Source organism: Pristis pectinata, chromosome 15 (assembly GCF_009764475.1).
Source record: "Pristis pectinata isolate sPriPec2 chromosome 15, sPriPec2.1.pri, whole genome shotgun sequence".
Taxonomy (NCBI): domain Eukaryota; kingdom Metazoa; phylum Chordata; class Chondrichthyes; order Rhinopristiformes; family Pristidae; genus Pristis; species Pristis pectinata.
Window position 1 is genome coordinate 44,163,643 of NC_067419.1, and position 23,904 is coordinate 44,187,546.

The window sequence follows — 23,904 nt, forward strand, 5'->3', positions numbered from 1 at the left end:
AATCGATGTTGAGACCGTCAGGTTGGAGACTCCCAAGGCGGAATGTGAGGTGCTGTTCCTCCAACCTGCACCTGGCCTCAACGTGGCAGTAGAGGAGGCAGTGGATAGACATGTCAGTACGGGAGTGGGATGTGGAATTGAAGTGGGTGGCCACCAGGAGGTCCTGGCTGTTGCAGCAGACAGAGCAAAGGTGCTCGACGAAGCAGTCACCCAATCTGTGTCGGGTCTCACCGATGTCCAGGCTCCAGATTCCAGCATCTGCAGAATTTTTTGTGTCTCAGGTATTTCTTTAAATGTTTGAATTGTTTATATTCTGGGGAACCTTTTAATCTGATTTACCAATCTAGTTTCGTCAATTCGCCCCCTTGAGGTAGTGCCCAGCACTGCAGCTTCTCAAAGAACATAGAACAGCACAGCGCAGGAACAGGCCCTTCGGCCCACGATGTCTGTGCCGACCACGATGCCAATCGAAACTAAACCCAATCGCCTGCACATGGTCCATATCCCTCAATTCCCTGCCTGATTATTTGTCTGTCTAAATGCCTCTTAAAATCTTGGGAGCTGATTGAATGAATATGAAGTACACAAAGTTAAACTCTTTACATTCTCCTGCAAACAAAATCACTCATTCTTCTGAAAAGAAAATCTGCATTTCTGTTATGCCTTTTAGAATTTCTAAAGCCAAAGGCTCTTGAACAAATAAAATAGTTTCATAGAATATAGAACACTACAGCACAGTACGGGCCCTTCAGCCCACAATGTTGTGCCGACATTTAATTCCGCTCTAATATCCATCTAACCCTTCCCTCCCACATAGCCCTCCATTTCTCTATCATTCATGTGTCTATCTAAGAGTCTCTTAAATTTCCCTAATGTATCTGCCCCCACAACCTCTGCCGGCAGTGCGTTCCACGCACCCACCACTCTCTGTGTAAAAAACTTACCCCTGACATCCCCCTTATACCTTTCTCCAATCACCTTAAAATTATGCTCGTGTGAGCCATTTTTGCCCTGGGAAAGAGTCTCTGACTGTCAACTCGATCTATGCCTCTTATCAACGTACACCTCTATCAAGTCACCTCTCATCCTCCTTCTCTCCAAAGAGAAAAGCCCCAGCTCACTCAACCTATCCTCATAAAACATGCTCTCCAATCCAGGCAGCATCCTGGTAAATCTCCTCTGCACCCTCTCTAAAGCTTCCACATCCTTCCTATAATGAGGTGACCAGAACTGAATACAATACTCCAAGTGTGGTCTAACCAGAGTTCTGTAGATCTGCAACATTACCTTGTGGTTCTTGAACTCAATCCCCCGACTAATGAAGGCCAACACTCCATACGCCTTCTTAATGACCCCATTGACCTGTGAGGCAACCTTGAAGGATCTATGGACGTAGACCCCGAGATCTTTCTGTTCCTCCACACTGCTAAGAGTCCTGCCATTAGCCTTGTATTTTGCCTTCAAATTCGATCTTCCAAAGTGTACCACTTCACACTTTTCAGTGTGAAGAAGTAGTTTTGATGGAGCAAATTTGTGCACAGCAAGCTCCCACAACAACTAGTTAATAACGCCCATGTGATCAGTTCTTGTGATGTCAATAGAGGAATAAGAACCTGGGAGACCTCGACTACACTTCTTCAAAAAATCACGGTAGGATTAACAATTTAAAATGAAAATGGGAAGTGCTGGAGATACTCAGAAAGTCAGGCAGCATCTGTGGAGAGAGAAACTGCTTAATGTTTCAGCTCAATGTTTTTCTCCACAGTTCTGATGTGAGGCCATTGACTGCTTCTGTCTCCATGGGTGCTGCCTGACCTGCTGAGTATGTCCATCATTTTCTGTTTTTATTTCAGATTTGGTTTTCGACCCGTGGAGAGAGAAAGGGATTATCATTTTAGTTCGATGACCTTTGAAGAAAACTAAAATTAACTTTTACAAATGTGGAGTTTCATTTCTTCAGAATTTAATTATTGTTAGATTTTTTAAAGAAATGGAGAAAAAGATTTCCCATTTCTGTCTGAAGGGTCTCGACCCGAAACATCAACTGTTCATTTCCTTCCATAGATGCTGTCTGACCTGCTGAGTTCCTCCAGCATTTTGTGTATGTTGCTTCAGATTCCAGCATCTGTATTCTCTCTAGTGTCTCTGTTTTTCAATTCCATTTTCATTCTCAGCACGTGTTACCGTTGGATTAACAATGTTAGTTTATGCTTCCTGTCTCATGCTGTGCCGCTTATCAAAGATGCTTCTGCTTGAAGGGTTTAAAATTTACATCGCTACTTGCCCTTTTGTTGAATGGAACTCATTGTCAATGAAGTGTAGGACAAGGAGCCAGTACAGGTCAGTGAGCAAGGGGTTGATGGCTGAGTGGGTTTCAGTACAAGGTGGAATAACGGCAGCTTTGGATGTCACAAACCTAATTCTGACGATTGTGACTCAGTCTGTTGTCTGCTATCCACTGATGATTCACTCCAGATACAGGCTCAGCTCTGGCATGGGCCTGTATGTCTGTGACACGTGTGTGTGTGTGTGTGTGTGTGTGTGTGTGTGTGTGTGTGTGTGTGTGTGTGTGTGTGTGTGTGTGTGTGCGCGCGTCTGTCTGTGTGTCTGTCTGTGTGCCTGTGTGTGAATGTCTGCATGTGTGTTTGTGTGTTAGTGGTGTGTGTGTGTCTGTGTGTGTGCCTGTATGTGTCTATGTCTGCATGTGTATGTGTGTTAGTGGTGTGTTAGTCTGTGTGTCTGTGTGTGTGTGCGAATGTCTGCATGTGTGTTTGTGTGTGTGTCTGTGTCTGTATGTGTACCTGTGTGTGTGCCTGCATGTGTGTGTGTGTTAGTGGTGTGTGTCTGTGTGTGTGCCTGTGTGTGTAAATGTCTGCATGTGTGTTTGTGTGTGTTAGTGGTGTGTGTGTTTGTGTGTGTGTGTGTGTGTGTGTGTGTGTGTGTGTGTCTGTGTCTGTGTGTCTGTGTGTCTGTGCCTGTGTCTGTGTGTCCGTGTGTCCGCGTGTGTGTGTGTGTCTGTCTGTCTGTCTGTGTGTGTGTGTCTGTGTGTGTGTGTCTGTGTGTGTGTGTGTGTGTGGGTGTGTATGTGAGAGAGAGAATGTTTATGTGTATCCCTGTGTGAGGAGGGCTGGTAAATGTGTATCCTTCCCCGGGTCAGTCCATCCATTCCTGAATTCCTGATGTGAAGGATCAGAGTTGGAAGCTTTTGTTCGAGGGTCTGGGTTAGGAACAAGGTCAGACACAATGGCTCTGCGCCAGATCAGCCATTCCTTCCGCCGTATGGTGACTGTGTTTGAACAGACTCTGTACTTTAGTTTCCAGTGATTAAACAGAGGCATTTTCCTTCCTCTGCTCCCTATGGGGCTTCCAGCTGCAAGGAAGTGACAGCTCTCATCCATGGAATGCAGCCATTCCATAGAGAAAGTCTATTGAATGAGAAAAATTGCCACGAATATTCACACCCCTCCCCTTGCTTTCTGCAGCAACAAATACTTATTGACACATTAGAGTTCAGTGTGTGTGGTTTATGCAGCCACAGTAAGTGAAGCATACTGGCCAGGCAGCATCTGTGGAGAGAGAAACAGATTGAATGTTTCACGTTGTTGTCAGAACTGGGAAAGAGACTAAACAAGGAGACACAAGAGACTGCAGATGCTGGAATCTGGAGCAACACACAATCTGCTGGAGGAACTAAGCAGATCGAGCAGTGTCTGTGGGGGGAAAGGAGTTGTTGACGTTTCAGGTTGAGACCCTGCAGCAAGACACAGAGTTTTGTCTTGCGTGCCCTCCGGACAGGTCATTCTATACATAAGTACATCGAGGTAGTACAAAAGGAAAAAAAAATGCAGAATGCAGAATTTAGTGTTACAGTTACAGAGAAAGTGCAGTGCAGGTAGACAAATAAAGTGCCAGCATTTGGCCCATATCCCTCTAAACCTTTCCTATCCATGAACCTGTCCAAATGTCTTTAAAATGTTATCGTTGTACCCGCCTCTATCACCTCCTCTGGCAGCTCGTTCCATACACTCACCACCCTCTGTATGAAAAAACTTGTCCCTCAAATCCCCTTTAACAGATAAGATTGTTTTTCTTTATTTTGATTAATATTAATGGCTTTAATTAGTTTACATCAGTTAAACGGTTTTGAATTTGTTATTATTGTTCAAACTATTGTTCTTGAATTAGTGGCTGAAGGGGACCATTTGGCCCATCAGTTCTATGCCTGCTATCCCATCAAGGCCTCTCCCCACTTTTACCCTGCAACCGATTTGTTTTACACCCTTTCACTGATTCTCCTGCTCCCACCCTCCCGCCTGCACTGAGGGTCAATTTACAGTGGGTACGTTAACCTACCAGCACAGCCTTGAGATGCAGGAGGAAACTGGAGCACCCGGGGGAAACCCACACAGTTTCAGAGGGAGAACGTACAAACTCCTCACATAGAAACGCCGAAGGTCAGGACCAAACCTGGGTCACTGAGTCTGGAGATAGCAATTTTTTTAATACATCAGGAGCCAGCGAGGCTCTGGAGACCACAGAACTCCTTCATGCACAGTCACTCATTATCTTCCACTTCCTCCAACCTCAGGATTGTGGGAGGTTGCTCTTAACACCTATTCCACTGTGGTTCCATGACAACCAGCATCCCTCCAGAAGGCACCTGCACTTTGCCATGATCAATGATTGAGGCCTCCCATCTGTGAACAGTCCAGACCTCCGAAACCAGAGCATCGGTCTCCAAAATCGGGGTCCGCATTCTGAATATGGGCGTGGGACTCCAAAAACAGAGCAAGAGCCTTGAAAACAAGCTGAGGGCTCCGCAAACAACTCAAAGTGCTCCAAAAACTCTTCTGGGTTACCAAAAATGGGCCCAACGCACAGACTAGCCAGGGTCTCCAGAAGCAGGCCACGAGTGTCTAAAATTAAGTGCGGTGCTCTATAAGTGGACCAAGGGCTCTGAAATTAGGCCTGGCATATTAAAAAGGCACATAGAACAAATTCTAAACATTGGTCTGATAAGAAGCAAGGAATTTCGGCAATATTTCAGCATAAAGTAAGAGTTTTGTTTGACAATTTCCACCTTCTGCATTTCTTATCATGGTATGTAGCTGGGTCACTGTTTACCCTGCACATTGTAATGTCCTCCCGAGCTCTGGACTAACGTCAGTGACCTCAGATGCACGTTGTTTAAACAAAGTGTGAAGGTTTATTTTTGTAAAGCAGTCAGGCAAACACCCAGCATCAGTAGCTATAATACTCCTTGTTAATTTTTAAGCCAACCCAGCCATAACAATAACAATTCATTCCCAAATTCTCATGTCTTTTACAGCTGGACATGTTTTAGCCAGTATAACAATGGCTCAGGGACTCATGTACGAGAGAACTTCTGACAAATATTTACAGAGTTTCAACTTCAAACTGTTTATGGCAGGGAATGTTTTCAGATTCAATATTTACATTGCTGGAAGCACATCATGGTATTTCTTCGTTTAATCCTGGTCTTCTTGACAGCTCATGTTAAGAACTAGTTCCCCCACTTACTTGTCTTCCCGTGAACAAACCCGATTCATTGCCAACAGATTAGTGAATCAGTGAGAATACGTTTCAACCCCCGGAGAAAACAACACCATCTCTTCCGGGAAGGGATTGTTTTGAGTCAATTTCAGCAACTTATACTGTTTCAATTTCATAACAGAGTATGAATCATGGAATTTGGAAGGCCAATCAGCCCCTTGGGTCATGCTAGCTCTTCCGCCATAGTCCTGTCTTTTTATTTCTCCCCTTTGAAACTTCCTTGCACTGCTGGTTCCCCAAGGCACCGTAGGTAAACGTATAAACATGCAGAGGAACAAATAACTAAGAAAGTGAATCGAGTTGGAGTCACACAGCACAGAAATAGGCCCTTCAGCCCATTGAGTCTGTGCCAACCAACAAGCACCCATTTGCATTAATCCCACTGTTATTCTCACCACATTCCCATCAACTCCCCCCAGATTCCACCATTCACGTGTACATTAGAGGAATTTACAGCGGCCAATTAACCTACCAACCCGCACGTCTTTGGGATGTGGGAGGAGACCAGAGAACCCGGAGGAATGCTCACAGGGAGAACGAGCAAACTCCACACGGACAGCACCGGAGGCCGGGATTGAAACCAGGACGCTGAAGCTGTGAGGCAGTGACTCTACTAGCTGTGTCATGGTGTCACCTTTTATTGGAAAGGGATTGGAGTACAAAAGTAAAGCAGGCTTGCTCAGACTGCACAGGGCTTTGATGGGACCTGATCTGGAGCACTGTATGCACTTCAGGATTCAGTGTCTGAAGTCAAGTCGACTTTATCGTCATGTGCGCAAGTTCGAGGTACAGGTACAATGAAAAACTTGCTTGCAGCAGCATCACAAGCACGTAGGTACAGACAACACACAGAATCTAAATTATGCATGAATTATGCAAGGCAGAGGAGAGAGAGAAAAAAAAGACTGGGCAAAAACAAGACATTAGCGTAAAAAACGATGCAATCGGAGACAAGTCCATGGTAGTGCAAGAGCTGATCTGTGGTGTTCTGCTGCTGAGGTAGGGTTAGGGTTGTGCAGGTCGGTTCAAGAGCCTGATGGTGTTGAAAAACCTTGGGCAATGAACTGGGCACTCACTAGATTAATTCCTTCAACTTCTGCCACAGGGAGAGGTTGCATGAGATCATCTAGAGCCTACAAGAGTGAGAGGTGATCTCTCTGAGACCCAACAAAAACCCCATTGACAGGATAGATATCGAGGAGCCTGGAATCCAGGGAACCTTCCCAGGAAAAGGAGCCGGCCATTTAGCACATACCATGAGAAGAAACATCTTCACTGAGAGTCGCAAAACCTTCAGAGTTCTCTGGTCTGTAAGGTTGTGATGGTTCAGTCACTCGGTATACCCGAGGCTGAAATTGACAAATATTTGGGCGTTAAAGATATGGGGATCGAGGACCTGTCTGGAAGGCAGATGAAGCTTAGGGTCAGCCAGGACCTTACTGGGACAGACTTGAGGGGCCAAGTGGCCTATTCCTGTCTCTATTTCTTTTGAACCAGGACTTGGCCCTTGCACTCCTTGTGTTTGTTTCACCGTTCGATGAGATCATGGTTGACCTTTAACCCAACTCCATTTATATTCCACTAATACCTTTGATTAACAAACATTAAATGAATGTTGGTCCAGCGTCAAATGCCATTTCCAGAAGAAAATTCCAGATGTCCGGCATCCTCCGTATGTAAAAGCATTTCCTAACTTCACCACTGTGAGGTTCTGTTCCAAACTTTAGACTCGCACCACCCCCCCACCCCCCCACCCCCCTTTCCAAATCCCCGACTCAGGTAAAGAGATCACGTGTATAACGTCCAGGTTTGCAAACAAATGGAAGTTGTGTGCACTTAAAACGTTGCAAACGGATGTAGACCAGTTAAGAAGGGGAAATGTGTGGTTGTCCATTTAGACTGGAAGATAAAGGAAGCAGAACATTATCTAAATGATGTGAGATCAATGAACACCAGCGTACAGTGACCTGGGTGCATTGCACATAAAGTACAGACCATTGGCCTGTGAGTACATCATGAGCTAGGAAAGACAATACAGTAAAACTTGGTATTGGAATTGGTTTATTATTGTCACTTGTACCGAGGTACAGTGAAAAACTTGTCTTGCATACTGATCGTACAGGTCAATTCGTTACACAGTGCATTGAGGTAGTACAGGGTAAAAACAATACAGAATGTAGAATAAAATGTCACAGCTACAGAGAAAGTGCAGTACAGGCAGACAATAAGGTGCAAGGTCATAATGAGGTAGCTTGCAAGGTCAAGAGTCCATCTTATCGTGCTAGGGGACAGTTCGATAGTCTTATAACAGAGGGAATAGAAGCTGTCCTTGAGCCTGGTGGGACATGCTTTCAGGCTTTTGTATCTTCTGCCTGATAGGAGATGGGAGGAGAGAGAATGACCCGGGTGGGTGGGGTCTTTGATTACGCTGGCTGCTTCACCAAGGCAGCAAGAAGTGTAGACAGAGTCCATGGAGGGGAGGCTGGTTTCCGTGATGTGCTGGGCTGTGTTCTCAACTCTCTGCATTTTCTCGCGGTCCGGGGCAGAGCAGTTGCCGTACCAAGCCGTGATGCAAACAGATAGGATGCTTTCTATGGTGCATTGATAAAAGTTGGTGAGTGTCCAAGGGGCCATGCCGAATTTCTTTAGTCTCCTAACTCCAATAATCTGCTACCTGGCTATTTAGAAATCCCAATGGTTCTGGATCTGTCTCACCTGGTAATGTCTGCTGTGCTCCAATTGCACTGACCCCGGTTCCCACATTGTCTTTAAACTGGCCAAGGTCCTGCTTCCCATGCTCCCTTTAAGCTGGGAAAGTTATTATAATGCTGGGTCTCATGTCAAGTTAGTGAACGAAGAATAACATTCGATAATCCAGAAAATCTACCCGTCCAGCACCAGCTAAATCCCAAGAGTGCCGCATTAATGGAATTTTATTTTTGACCTTCATTGGAGAGTAAAAGCAGAAAGCTTCCTCCTCAGTAGGGTTTTGGTGAGATGACACTTGGAGGACAGGGTGCAGTTCCAATCTCCTTGTGGTCTCCTCCCCTCCCTCCCCACCCCGTCCTGGCTCCTGTAAAAGCTGTTACATCTCTAACATTGTCCAGTCCCCGTGGAACGTTGACCCTGCTTCTCTCTCCATGGATCCTGCCTGACCTGCTGAGTATCGCCAGCAGACTCAGATTCTGATTCAGATCACATACACCAGGGTGCAACGAAATCCCTTGCTTGGTGTTCACAGAGTAAACAGTGTACATGGTAATAATAAATACAGCAATAAATAGAGCGGCAAGCACAAAACAGCAGAACAGTGCAAAGATTGTAGTGCAATCTGAAGTAGTGCAAAAATAAATTCTAAAGTGACAGTAAGTCAGTTAATAGAAGGGAAAAAGGCTCTGTTTTTAGTTCTGATTATCAGTGACCTTGGCATCTTGCCTTGGTGTTAGTCTGTTCAAATTCCACATTGTCATAACATACCAGATTCTGGAATTGAACCTTGGACAGTTAGCTCACTACATGAGGTACACAGGGCAGTTGTCAAGATCTTGTGAAAAAGAATTATTGTTTATTCAGATGCAGGTTCCAATGACCACAGATTAACATATGTTCACTTGTCATCAAGGGTGTACCTCGATGTTGGTTTTAAAGCCTGAAACCATTTTAATTAATTACAGAACCCACATAAATACTTGTGCACTGTTCTGCCTTCTTCATGTGAAAACAGATGAACTTCATGGTACTTTGAGTCATTTTAAATGGGAACAATATCTTATTTAGCTCCAGAATAAACTGATAAAGCCTTAATGGATTGTTCCAAGACTGCAGTTTACGTCATTAACCCAGCAGTGTGGAACTGAAGGCACATTCACAACTCATGGTTACACCATCTGTTGCCACAGCTAAACAAGATGTTGGTAAGGCCACATCTGGAGTACTGCGTAAAGTTCTGGTCACCCTGCTCCAGGAAGAATGTCATTAAACTGGAGAAAGAGCAAAAAAGATTTACAAGAATGTTACCAGGACTGAAGGGCTTGGGTTCTGAGGAGACACTGGATAGGCTGGGACTTTTTCCCCTGGAGTGCAGGAGATTGAGGAGTGACCTTTATAGAGGTTTATAAAATCATGAAGGACATAGATGAGGTGAATGGTCACAGTTTTTTTCCCAGAGTAGGGGAGGCTAAACCTAGAGGGCTTAGGTTTAAGGTGTGAGGGGAAAGATTTAAAAGAGGACCTGAGGGTCAACTTTTTCCACACAGGAGGTGGTGGGTATATGGAACGAGCTGCCAGAGGAAGTGGTAGAGGTGGGTACAATTACAACATTTAAAAGGGCAGGCACGGTAATGTAGCGGTTAGCGTAATGCTATTACAGCGCCAGCGACCCGGGTTCAATTCCAGCTGCTGTCTGTAAGGAGTTTGTACGTTCTCCCTGTGTCTGCATGGGTTTCCTCTGGGTGCTCCGGTTTCCTCCCACATTACAAAGACGTACTGGTTAGGAAGTTGTGGGCATGCTATGCTGGCGCTGGAAGTGTGACAACACTTGCAGGCTGCCCCTAGAACACTTTACGCAAAAGATGCATTTCACTGTGTGTTTCAATGTACATGTGACTAATAAAGAAATCTCATCTAAAAATCTCATCTAATGAAAAAAGGTACATGGATGGGAAAGGTTTAGAGAAATATGGGCCAAATGCAGGCAAATGGGACTGGCTCAGGTGGGCAACTTGGTCAGCACAGACCAGTTAGGCTGAAGGGCTTGTTTCCATGCTGTATAGCTGTATGACCCTATGAGTTAAACAACACACTGCACTAGTTGGTTTGCCAGTTGTGGCTCAATTGACAACACTCTCTGAGGTAGAAGGTGGTGGGTTCAGAAACAGTGGGTGGCCCAGTGGTGTAGCTTGTAGATCTGCAACCTCACAGCTACCCCCGTCCCTGCCCCACAACAGGATCAAGGTGAGCTGGTGGCCGACCACCCAAGCTTGCCTCTCTGGGCCAGGTGTCCTGATGACCCTCCAGCAGACCCGTGAAGGAAGCTTGCCCACCACATCAGAGACCAGGTATATGGAGCGGCTGGTTGTTGTTCCTCCAGCTGACCCTCAGACTCTTTACTTAGGTGCCTCCATCAAACACAGGACCAGGATTCAGTGATTGTGGAAAGGAACCAGGATTCCTGGGCAGAGAAAGCAATCCTCCAAGTCTTCCTATTATTCTTTGACAGGTTTGGGTATGGACCAACGAGAAAAAGTCAGAATTGAATGATAAGATGGACCCTTGACCTCACAATCTACCTCGTTGTGACCTTGCACCTTATTGTCTGTTTGCACTGCACTTTCTCTGAAGCTGTGACACGTTACTCTGTATTCTGTTATTGTTTTACCCTGTACTACCTCAATGCACTGTGGAATGAATTGATCTGTATGACCAGTATGCAAGACAAGTTTTTCACCGTACCTCGGTACAAGTGACAATAATAAACCAATTCCAATTCATTGCCCTTGAGAAGATGGTGGTGAGACAACTTTTTGAACCACTGCTGCACTTCTGGTGAAGGTGATCCCACAGTGCTGTTGAGGAGGGTGTTTAGGAGCCGAGAGGTAATGTTGCAGTTATATAGGACCCTGGTCAGACCCCACTTGGAGTACTGTGCTCAGTTCTGGTCACCTCACTACAAGAAGGATGTGGAAGTCATAGAAAGGGTGCAGAGGAGATTTACAAGGATGCTGCCTGGATTGGGGAGCATGCCTTATGAAAGCAGGTTGAGGGAACTCGGCCTTTTCTCCTTGGAGCAACGGAGGACGAGGGGGGACCTGATAGAGGTATATAAGATGATGAGAGGCATTGACCATGTGGATAGCCAGAGGCTTTTTCCCAGGGTTGAAATGATTGCCACAAGAGGACACAGGTTTAAGGTGCTGGGGAGTAGATATAGAGAAGATGTCAGTGGTAAGTTTTTTACTCAGAGAGTGGTGAGTGTGTGGAATGGGCTGCCGGCAACGGTGGTGGAGGCGGATACGATAGGGTCTTTTAAAAGACTTTTGGATAGGTACATGGAGCTTAGAAAAATAGAGGGCTATGGGTAAGCCTAGTAATTTCTAAGGTAGGGACATGTTCGGTGCAGCTTTGTGGGCCGAAGGGCCTGAATTGTGCTGTAGGATTTCTATGTTCTATGTTCTATGTTTCAGGATCTAGACTCAGGGGTGATGAAGGAACAATGATATATTTCCAAGTCAGGATATGTTGTGACTTGGAGGTGGGGTTCCCCTGCACCCTGCCGTCCTTGTCCTCGTTGGTGGTAGAGGTTGCAGGTTTAGGAGGTGCCACCAGAGTAGTCTGGGCAAATAACTGCAGTGCATTCCGCAGATGGGGCAGCCACTGTGCACTGGTGGCGGAGGGAGTGAAGGTTTAGGATAAGATAAGATATCTGTATTAGTCACATGTACATCAAAACACACAGTGAAATGCAGCTTTTGTGTTCTGGAGGCAGCCCACAAGTGTCGCCACGCTTCCGGCGCCAACATAGCATGCCCACAACTTCCTAACCCGTACATCTTTGTAATGTGGGAGGAAACCAGAGCACCCGGAGGAAACCCACACAGACACATGGGGAGAACGTACAAACTCCTTACAGATAGCAGCCGGAATTGAACCCGGGTTGCTGGCGCTATAATAGCGTTATACTAACCACTACACTACCGTGCCTGCCATGGTTAGCGGGGTTCCACTCAAGCAGCCCGCTTTGTCCTGGATGGTGTCGAGCATCTTGAGAGTATTTTTGCCTTGTTGGTGATGGGAAGGCTTTGTGGAGCCAGGAGATGAGTCATTTACCACAGGATATTGAACACCTGACCAACTGCTGCACCCAAGTGTTTATCTGGTTAGTCCAGTGACATGTTTTGACAATGATGACCCGCAAGGATGCTGACAGTGAGGGACAATGGTAGCGCTGTTGAATGTCAAGACTTGGAGGCGCGAGTGCCGATATGTTTTCCAGGTCTTGCCGATTTCATCCACGGATTGCCTCATTATCTGAGGGATTGCAAAACAGAACTGAAAACTGTGCAGTCATCAGTCAACTTCCCCACTACTGATCTCATTCTGAGTTGTAAGGAGAGACTGTTTTCCCTGGTGTGTAGGAGGCTGAGGGATAACCTTATAGGTGTACATAAAAGCATGAGGGGCATGGATAAGGTGGATAGTCAGTCTTTTTCCCCCAGGGTAGGGGAGTCTAAAACTAGAGGGCATAGGTTTAGGGTGAGAGGGGAAAGATTTAAAAAGGGACCTGAAGGGCAACTTCTTCACACAGTGGGTGGTGGGGATATGGAACAGAAGTAGTAGTGGTGGGTACAATTATGATGTTTAAAAGATATTTGGACAGGTACATGGATAGGAAAGGTTTAGAGGGATATGGGCCAAATGCAGGCAAATGGGACCAGCTCAGGTAGACAACTTGGTCGGCATAGACGAGTTGGGCCGAAGGGCCTGTTTCCGTGCTGTATGACTCTGTGACTCTGTGACAGAGACCGAGGAACTCTGCAGGTCAGGCAGCATCGGTGAAGGCGGAGGGATGATCAACGTTTGGGGTGGAGACCCTGTGTCCAAATCCTGATGCAAATCTCGACCCGAAACGTGGACCATTCGTACGTCTCCACAGACGCTGCCTGACCCGCTGAGTCCCTCCAGCCATTTGTTTTGGGGTCCAGATTCCAGCATCTTTTGTGTCTCCAGCTCCAAAATTCTCCCTGTCTTTTGGAAATAAGGATTAACCCCACAAACCGAGCCTTCCTAAGGTGCATGTAAAAGATGAAGTGGTACAGCTTTGGAGGAGAGCTGAGGTGTTCTCCTCCATTTATCCCTCCACCAAACACCTGGAAGAAACTTTCTGATCATTTAAAATAAGATTTCTTTATTAGTCACATGTACATCGAAACACACAGCGAAATGTATCTTTTTTGGGTAGAATGTTCTGGGGGCAGCCCGCAAGTGTCGCCACGCTTCCGACGCCAACATAGCACGCCCACAACTTCCTAACCCGTACGTCTTTGCAATGTGGGAGGAAACCAGAGCACCCGGAGGAAACCCACGCAGACACATGGGGAGAACGTACAAACTCCTTACAGACAGCGGCTGGAATTGAACCCAGGTTGCTGGTGCTGTAATAGCATTACGCTAACCGCTACACTACTGTGCCTGCCCCACTCCATTGCAGTTAGTGGGATCTTTCTGTGCACTACCTTTCTTACGTGCCAATATGGACAGCACTTCACTGAATCATATTCTGGTTGTGAAAGGCACTCGATACATGCCAGACAGGTTTTACAGACAACACTCCCCACTGTTCCACAAAAACTCCTGAGTCAGCAGTGGAAAACTTCAAAAGCTTTCGTGAAGCCTGAGCTGAAACCTCTGCATAGGTGAAACCACTAGAGCAGCAGTCTGTCTGATTGCCCAGTGATTCTTGATACTGTGGTTGCCTCACCTGTCATTGAATCATAGAATCGTACAGCACAGAAGGGGACCATTCAGCCCATGGTCTCTGTGCCAGCTCTATCAATGAGGTAGCAACAAACCAACGGCTGGAGGAACTCAGTGGGTCAGGCAGCACCTGCGGAGGGAGACGGACAGCCGACATTTCGGGTCGAGACCCTTCATCTGGACTGTCCAGCATTTTGTGCTTTGCTCCAGGTTCCAGCATCCGCAGTCTCTTGTGTCTTTTCAAAGAGGTAATCCAGTTGTTCCCATGCCCTGTGTCTGCGCTATATCAACCTGGCTTCCCTTCTCCTTCAACCTTTGGTCCAATGTCTCTACCAATCCATCAAGCAGCTCATTCCAAATCCAAAACCCTCTTTGAGTTAAAAAGCCTATCCTCGTGGAGACACGAGAGACTTCAGATGCAAAATAAAAATGATCTGCTGTAGGAACTCAGCAGGTCAGGCAGCATCTGTGGAGGGAAATGCACAGTCGACGTTTTGGATGGAGACCTTTCATCTGGACTGAAAGAGTAGAGGGGAGATAGCCGGTATAACGAGGTGAGGGGGAAGGGGTGGGGCAAACGATGGTAAATGATAGGTGGATTCAGATGAGATGGGGTTGATTGGCAGATGGAGTCAGGTGAGGGAGGGAGGGGTGGAGACAGCGACGGAGGCTGGGAGGTGAAGGTGGAGGTGACAAAGGGCTACAGTTGGTGGAATCTGATAAGAGCAAAAGCCGGAGCACGGAACCAATTAAGAGAGGTGGGGAGCGCAGATGGGAACAGTGGGTGGGGGGGATAGTGTGTGGGTGAAGATAGAGATGGTGTGGATGGAAAAGAAACTGGGAAATGGGCTGGGGGGGTGGTGTTGGTTTGGATAGAAGGGTGTGCATAAAAGGGTCTGGGTAGATCAGGAACGAACAGGGAGCAGGTTACTTGAAAGTGAAGAATTCAATGTTCATGCCATTGGGTTGTAGACTCCCCAGGTGGAATTTGAGGTGCTGTTCTTTTTTTAAATCCCCTCAACTATGGAAAATAATCACCGCTTTTCCATTCTGTCTATAATAACTTAAACCCCCCATCCCCGACCATTCAAATTCTGTACCCTCTCCAGAACATCACTGTTAAAGTGTTGTGTCGATCCTCCAGTGCAAGCCAATCTATTGTTTTCTAAGGGTTTACATAACCCCGACAGGTCTCTACGTCTATTTTGAAAGCCTCTGATCATCAACTCAAGAACAAAAATTATATTGACTATTAAAATTGCTAAATATTAATTTGATGGTTGTTACTAAATAACTCTATACATAATCTCTTGGGAGAAATGAAGAAGCAGTCTGGGGCTGATAAAGCATAGCAGAGACCTTATCGCAGCTACTCAATACTTAAGTAGATCCTTAGCAGTCGGTTAAAGGATCTCTGGATTCCATCCACATTACAAGTGCCCCAGCTTTGTCCCATTCTTTAAAATAAACCTGCTTCTTAGCAGTGTTCCGACTCAAGTTCCTCCAAAATGGACATGGCAGTGGAACTGTGGAGCGAGCTCCAGAGGCAGCTGTTTCCCTGCGGGAATGCAAGGCTTGGAATGTGGGCTTGGCATGGAATTCAATACGCCAGATCTGCTGTCCTGCCTATCAGACATGTTCCTGTGGGAGAGGCTCATCATTCTCCTTGTCTACCTTCTCCTCCTCCAGCCAGACAAAGCTCCTCCACACGCAAAAAAAACATAAAATAGGAGCAAGAGAAGGAAACTCGACCCCTCAAGCCTGCCCTGCCATTCAATATGGACCATCTCTGCTGACCTCAACTCCCCTTCTGTGCCAGTTCCCCGTTCCCCTCTACTCCTCAATCTTTGAAATATTTATCCACCTCCACTTTAAATACATATAATGGTATTGGTTTATTGGTATTGGTTTATTATTGTCACTTGTACCGAGGTGCAGTGAAAAACTTGTCTTGCATACCGATTGTACAGGTCAATTCATTACACAGTGCAGTTACATTGGGTTAGTACAGAGTGCATTGATGTACTACAGGTTAAAAACAATAACAGTACAGTGTCCCAGCTACAGAGCAAGTGCAGTGCAATAAGGTGCAAGGTCACAACAAGGTGGATCGTGAGGTCAGAGTCCATCTCTTCGTATAAGGGAACCATTCAATTGTCTTATTACAATAGTCTTAATGATCCAACTACCTCCACCCATCGGGACAGGGAATTCCAGAGATTCACCACCATCTGTGAAAATATATTTCTACGCACCTCAGTTGCAAATGACCAGCCCCTTATCTTGTAGTTATGTCCCTTTGTTCTATACTCTCCCACTAATTGGTAATTAACAATTGGTTTACTATTGTCACATGTACGGTGATACAGTGAAAAACTTTTGTTTGCATGCTATTCAGACAGATCATTCCATACATAAGATAAGACATCTTTATTAGTCACATGTACATCGAAACACACAATGAAATACATCTTTTGCGTAGAGTGTTCTGTGGGCAGCCCGCAAGTGTCACCACACTTCCGGTGCCAGCATAGCATGCCCACAACTTCCTAACCTGTACGTCTTTGGAATGTGGGACGAAACAGGAGCACCCGGAGGAAACCCACGCAGACACGAGGAGAAAGTATAAACTCCTTACAGACAGCAGCCGGAATTGAACCCGGGTCGCTGGTGCTGTAATAGCGTTACGCTAACCGCTCATAAAAGGGGAAAAAAACAGAATGCAAAATGTAGTGTAATGGTTACTGAGAAAGTGCAGTGCAGGTAGACAATAAGGTGCAAGGCCATTGAGAGATCAAGAGTTCATCTTTAGCATATAAGATGTCCATTTAAGAGTCTTATAAAGTGGGATAGAAGCTGTCCTTGAGCCTGGTGGTATGTGTTCTCAAGCTTTTGTACCTTTTGCCTGATGGGAGGGGGAAGAAGAGAGAATGTCCAGGGTGGGTGGAGGGGTGTCCTTGATTATGTTGCTTTTCCGAGGCAACGGAAAGTGTAGCTGGAGTCCATGGAGGGGAGGCTGGTTTGTGTGATGGACTGGGCTGTGTCCAAGACTCTCTGCAATTTCTTGCAGACTTGGGCAGAGCAGTTGCTATACCAAACCGTGATGCATCCAGATAGGATGCTTTCTATGGTGCATCTATAAATATCGGTGAAGGTCATCAGGTACATGCCAAATTTCCTCAGTCTTCTGAGGAAGTAGAGGAATTGGTGTGCATAACAAGCTCCCACAAACATCAGTGATGACACAGTGGTGACTGGATGCGAGATAAAAAATTTTCTGACTCTGCCCTTGTGTGACGTTAATGGAAACATCCCAACGTCTACCCTGTCAGCTCCCCTTAGGATCTTATATATTTGAATAAGGTCCCTCTTTGTTCTTCTAAACTCCAAGGAATCTTCTAAATTCCAAGGACCCATGAAGCAGAGACATCATTTTGGACCCATTGAAGCTGTGAACCAGAATTAAGGTCTTTTAATTCTCACATCACAGAGGTTCCTAATAGCAGAGTACACGAGTATCACTGAGTTTCGTAATATCTCTCCATCCCTATCAATCTTTCTCACTATCCATCAACTTCTTCCATTATTTATTAGGGGCCCAGTTCTTTAATGTTGTTTGTCTTCCCAGGAAGAGATCCAGGAAGGAATAGAGGCAGACAGAGGAAAAGTAAAGGGAACAGAGGTAAAGCGAAGGACAGAAGGAAAGAAATCGAGGAGGGTGAGATGGAGAAAAGGAACAAAAAATGTGGAAAAAGAGGTTAGAAGTAGGCTGTATGGTCGGAGAATAAGGGGTCAACCAGCTTGGATTGAGACGAAAAGAAACTTCTTCATTTGGAAGGCGATGAATCTTAGCTGTTGCTTATATTCAGTACAGAGAGTGTGGGGACACAAGGAACAGGAGCAGAGGTAGGCCACTCAAACCCTCGAACCTGCTCTGCCATTCAGTAAGATCATGGCTGATCCAGTTCAGACCTTAACACCACTTTCCAGTGCTCCCTCCACACCCCACCACTCCTCTGCTGTTCAATAGTGTGTAATTTCCTGGTTTGATTCCAGTTCCGCATCTCTCCAGCATTCCAAAGATTTGCAACCCTCCGAGAGAAGAAATTCCTCTCCAATTTCATCTTAAAGCTTTCCTACTTTCTGTCTCCTTCCTTTCTTGAAAGAAGCATTGCATTTGTGGTTTCCCTATCCTCTGGGACCTCTCCAGAATCCAGAGAATTTTGGTAGATGATAACCAATCTCCGCATCCGGTTCCCTTAAAACCCCGTGATGAAGAACATCAGATCCAAAGCACTTGCTGGCCTTTAGCCCATTAGTTTGCCTTGTATTTTATCTCCAGCAATAGAGATTTGTTTTGAGTTCCTTCCTCTCTATAGCCTTGACTATCAAATATTATTGGAATGCTTTTAGTGTCTCCATGAAGACCGTTTGATAATAATTATTTAGAATCTCTGTTCTTTCTCTTGTGCAGACCTGGTTTTGTAAGTTCTGTGGTAGCTGATGAGTCCAATGTGAGGACCACATACTAATTCTGTGGATGGGGCAGGAGGTCCCTGATGGGGTGGGTGGTTCGTGAAGTGGTCTGCCCCCCTCTGCCACTTACACAGGACTTTTGTATGCTCCTGATGTATAACCTAGGCATTCTATGCTGAATTTGATTGGTCATGGACCAGAGGTTCCCAGGAGTCAGTAGGGATGTTGCCAAGAAACTTTGAGCACATCCTTGAATCTTGGTATTGGTTTGTTATTGTCATAAGCACTATGAAAATCATTTAGTTTTGTGTGCCATCCAGACAGATCATGCCATACATAATTACATTAAGGTGTGTGTTCTGTTCTGCTCTGTCCCGATGTGATGCCTGTACCCACGTGTCTGTGATGCTGCTTCAAGCAAGTTTTTCGTTGTACCTGTACCTGGGTGTGAAGTCAACTGAAGAAATGCTTGATCCGGTGAAAGCTTCCAAGAAGGGTGCCAAGAAAGCCTTGCCTAAATCAGCAGGCAAAGCAGGCAGGAAGGTGAGGAAGGAGAGTTATTCCACCTACATCCACAAAGTGATGAAGCAGGCTCACCCCGACAGCGGCATCTCCTCCAAGGCCATGAGCATCATGAACTCCTTTGTGAGCGATATTTTCAAGCACATCGTGGGCGAGGCTTCCCGCCTGGCCTATTACAACAAGCAGTTGACCATCAGCTCTCGGGAGACCCAGACTGCAGTGCGCCTGCTGTCGCCTGGGGAGCTGGCCAAGCACACCGTGTCGGACGGGACCAAGGTGGTGACCAAATACACCAGCTCCAAGTGAAGCTCCACAGAGTGCAGACAAACCAATCTGAAAACTTGTACCTGTACACATGACAATAAACTCGACTTGACCTGAGTTGGTAAAAAGAAAACAGATTGTTTTTACTCTGTTCATCCTGTAATCTCTATCTAGTTCAGAATATAGTGTCTGTTTCGGGTGTCTGGTGTCAGGCAGGCAAGTGATACAGCCTGCCCAGTGTATGTGACTGAGAGTAACAAGGGCTTCAGTGCTGGGAATGTTCGCCTGGGAGACGACGGTGAGGTCAGTTCACTTATCTGTCCAGTGAATTTGGAGAATGTTGCAGAGACTGCGCTGGTAGTATTTTTCCACTGCCACCTAGGTCGGTCAGGTGTCAGAAGGATGTAGGAGGAAGGGGTCACTCTTGCCCAGAGGACCATGAGTTTTGTACCAGGTCTCATATAATTCCCCACCCTCATCTTCCAAGGGACCAACATTTACTTCGGTTACTCCCTTCCTTTGTATACGTCTGCTAAAGCCCCTTCTGTCTATTTTGATGTTCTTTCTTACTTTGTTTTCATGCTCAATTTTCTCCCTCTTGACATTTTTTTACAATTTATCATTTTAATACAGCTCCGGTGACCCGGGTTCAATTCCGGCCGCTGTCTGTAAGGAGTTTGTATGTTCTCCCCGGGTCTGCGTGGGTTTCCTCTGAGTGCTCCGGTTTCCTCCCACATTCCAAAGACGTACAGGTTAGGAAGTTGTGGGCATGCTATGTTGGCGCCGGAAGCGTGGCGACACTTGCAGGCTGCCCCCAGAAAACTCTACGCAAAAGATACATCTCACTGTGTTTTGATGTACATGTGACTAATAAAGATATCTTATCGTATAGTTGCTTTATAATTTCATTTGCTGGTTTCTAAGAAAATCCCAATCCTCTCGCCTACCTTCAGCCAGAGGGCGGTGAATCTGTGGAATTTGCTGCCACAGAGGGCTGTGGAGGCCAAGTCATTGGGTGTAGTTAAGGTAGAGATTGACAGGTTCTTGATTACTAAAGGGGTTAAGGGTTACGGGGAGAAGGCAGGAGAATGGGGTTGAAAAGAATCAGCCATAATTGAAAGACAGAGCAGACTCGATGGGCTGAATGGCCTAATACTGCTCCTATATCTTATGGTCTATCACTAGCAGGGCAAAATTGGTATTGGTATTGATTTATTATTGTCACTTGTACCAAGGTACAGTGAAAAACTTCAGTTTGCATGCTATCCAGGCAGATCAGTCTATACATAAGTACATCAAGGTTGTAAAAAGGAAAAACAGAATGCAGAATATCATGTTACAGTTACAGAGAAAGTGCAGTGCAGGCAGACAAATAAAGTGCAAGGGCCACAGTGAGGGAGATTGGGAGATCCAAGTTCAGCCTTAGTGTATTAGAGGTCCATTCAAGAGTCTGATAACAGTGGTATAGAAGATGTCCTTGAGTCTGGTGGTACATGCTAGATAAGATAAGTAAGATAAGATATCTTCATTAGCCACATGTACATCGAAACACACAGTGAAATGCATCTTTTGCGTAGAGTGTTCTGGGGGCAGCCCACAAGTGTCGCCACGCCTCCGGTGCCAACATATCATGCCCACAACTTCCTAATCCGTACATCTTTGGAATGTGGGAGGAAACCAGAGCACCCGGAGGAAACCCACGCAGACACGGGGAGAACATACAAACTCCTTACAGACAGTGACCGGAATTGAACCCGGGTCGCAGGCGCTGTAATAGTGTTATGCTAACCGCTACACTACCGTGCCACAATCCTGTTGAAAGAGGGAACAGAAGGACAGAATAGACTTTCCCTTCTGTTCTCAGTCTTTCCCCAACAGCCCGGTAGGAGTACATTCACAATACAGCCTGCAATGGTTCAGGAGGAAGCCTGGCTGGGACCTTAGCAAGAGCCATCAGGTCTGGGCGATGAATAGTCATCCCTATTCTGGGAGTCTGTTGGAGACACGAGAGACTGACCCACTAAGTTCCTCCAGCAGTTTGTTTTTTGCTCTCAGAACCCATTGATGTGCAACTCACTTTTACTTGTGTAGAATTGGTACTGCAGACATCAATGCGAGAATTTCACTTATTAAACCTCGGAGGAGAGGCTTGTCTTTGCTCCAGAGCGCTGGTCCCTGGGGTTAGTGTGTGTTTGCAGCATCTTGCCCTCTGCCTCTCTGTTCTCAGGCGCTATCAATTTGGGAATATAAAAAGAGACAGCTGTGTTCATTTAAATGCCTGAACTCAGGATCTGAAAAATGTCAACATGAACAAACCAGAAACACTATCGTATAAACAAATCTTGAAGGGTCACAAAATAAAGGGATTTGCCTGACTGTTCTAGTCAATTCTGTTTTAGCAAAATTCCTACAACCACCTGTGGTTCAAGATCAAACCCAAAGAACCTTCTAATTATGGATGTCTGTGTTAGAGAATCGCCATTGATCGCCTAATACTGTTATTGCATTCTTTCTTTCAACCACATGCTTAACCAGCTGAAGTTACTTCAATGGTCTTTCAACACACTTTGTTCAGGATGGTAAGTGTTTTGTCTCTTCGGCTGGATCTCTGGGGTCACAAGAAGCAAGAGAAAGATTAACTCTAGTTACTCTCGTCAAGAGTTATGTTGTATAAATCTCTGGTGAGGCCACATTTGGAGTACTGTGTAAAGTTTTGGTCACCCTGTTATAGGAAAGATGTGGTTAAACTGGAAAGATTGCAGAGAAGATTTACAAGGATGTTGCCAGGACTAGAGGGCCTGAGTTATAGGGAGAGGTTGGCCAGGATAGGTCTTTATTCATTGGAACGTAGGAGAATGAGGGGGCGACCTTAAAGAAGTGTTTAAAATTATGAGAGGCATAGATAAGGTGGACTGTAACAGTCTTTACCCCAGGGTAGGGGAGTCCAAAACTAGGGGGCATAGGTTTAGGGTGAGAGGGGAAAGATTTAAAATGGACCTGAGGGGCAACTTTTTCACCCAAAGGGTGGTGAGTATATGGAGCGAGCTGCCAGAGGAAGTGGAGAGACAAGGGATTCTGCAAGTTCTGGAATCCGGAGCAACACACACAAAATGGTGGAGGAACTCAGCAGGTCAGGCAGCATCTGCCTGGCCTGCCAGAGGAAGTGGTTGAGGCAGGTACGTAGGACATAGAACATTACAGCACAGTACAGGCCCTTCAGTCCACAATGTTGTGCCAACATTTTATCCTGTTCTAAGATCTGTCTAACCCTTCCCTCCTACATAGCCCTCCATTTCTCTATCATTCATGTGGTTATCTAAGAGTCTCTTAAATGTCCCAAATGTATCTGCCCCCACAGGTACAATAGTATCCTTTAAGAAGCACTTGGATGGGTACATGGAGGGGTGGGGCCTGGAGGGATATGGGCCGAACTCAGGTAATTGGGACTAGCTGGGTGGGCACCATGGTTGGCATGGACTGGTTTGGCCGAAGGGCCTGTATCTGTGCTGTATTGCTTTATGACTCTATGACTCTTCTAGTGAAAACCAAAAAAGCTCTAGATAATGGAGATCAAAAATACAAACAGAAATGCCAGAAACTGTGGAAAGAGGAATAGAGTTAACATTTTGAATTCAGTTTCTCCCTCTCTCTGCAGATGCTGGCTGTGTGTTTCCAACGTTTTCTGGTTTCATTATACATTTCTATGATATCTTTCACATATTCAAGGTGACTCAAAGATCTCTGGAGTACTTCTGATTATGTATCTACTGCGGTAATGCAGGAAATGTCGCCGTCAATATGTGCACAGCAAGCTCCCACAGTCCACCATGTGATAATGACCAAACGGCCTCTTCTAGACGTGTTGTTAGAGGGATAAGTTACCGGGTGGAGTACCAGGAATAGCTCTGCTTCTTTTCTTCAGACTAGTGACAGAAGATCTTTTACATGTCCCTGAGGGAGCAGAGAGCCCTAGTTAAAGGGTCTCACCCTATCAGAGATATTCCCACTTCCAATCCATTCCCTCCTTATCTTCTCAGCTACTGAAAGCAAACTTGCTTCTCTCTCTCAAATATATCACAAACAGTCCAAAACCTGAAATGTTAATTCTGTTTCTCCCTGCACATACGCTGCTTGACCTGCTGAGGATCTCCATTTCAAGACAGAAATCTACTTCCTTCTTGGCTGTCGCTATGGAGACTCTCACAAGGGAATTGACACCTGATAGAATATCTTCTGTATTTATTTCAGGTTTCCATTATTTTCAATTATTGCCTTTTTGAGTTTTTTAGTGGTATTTATCCTAAGGTTTAATCTAATCTCATTTAGTCTAAATTATTTATCCTAAACTTTAATCTAATCTCATTTAATCTAAATTATTTATCCTAAACTTTAATCTAATCTCATTTAGTCTAATCTAGTTAAGTGCAAAATCAATGGCTTCAGAAGAGAGTCAAGGTCACTGCAAATCAAAGGGCTCTGTGCATGCAAAGAACATCCTTTGAAAATTCAAACCTCTTTCCTTTGGAGCCAAACCCACAATCTCTACTACATCTTCAAGAGGCAGTGCCTCAAGAAGGCGACATCCATCATTAAGGA

The 23,904-nt window shown here is 45.6% G+C and overlaps 1 protein-coding gene across 3 annotated transcripts; it reads left to right on the plus strand.

Annotated features, from left to right (window-relative positions):
- Positions 1 to 210: 210 nt before the first annotated feature.
- Positions 211 to 19,350, plus strand: LOC127578182 (histone H2B 1/2-like). 3 transcript variants are annotated; one of them, XM_052029836.1, is made up of 2 exons: positions 211 to 281; positions 18,945 to 19,350. In XM_052029836.1, the coding sequence occupies exon 2, from the start codon at positions 18,988 to 18,990 to the stop codon at positions 19,348 to 19,350; it is 363 nt and encodes a 120-aa protein (XP_051885796.1). In that variant the 5' UTR covers positions 211 to 281; positions 18,945 to 18,987. The 3 variants fall into 3 exon arrangements, with proteins under 3 accessions (XP_051885796.1, XP_051885795.1, XP_051885797.1); XM_052029835.1 differs by lacking the exon at positions 211 to 281 and adding an exon at positions 2,274 to 2,340 and having other exon boundaries at positions 18,941 to 19,350; XM_052029837.1 differs by lacking the exon at positions 211 to 281 and adding an exon at positions 11,091 to 11,168 and having other exon boundaries at positions 18,941 to 19,350.
- Positions 19,351 to 23,904: the final 4,554 nt, after the last annotated feature.

Bases quoted from the DNA above. Each gene is read 5' to 3' on its own strand.
- LOC127578182 (XM_052029836.1), top strand. From the start codon at position 18,988: ATGCTTGATCCGGTGAAAGCTTCCAAGAAGGGTGCCAAGAAAGCCTTG.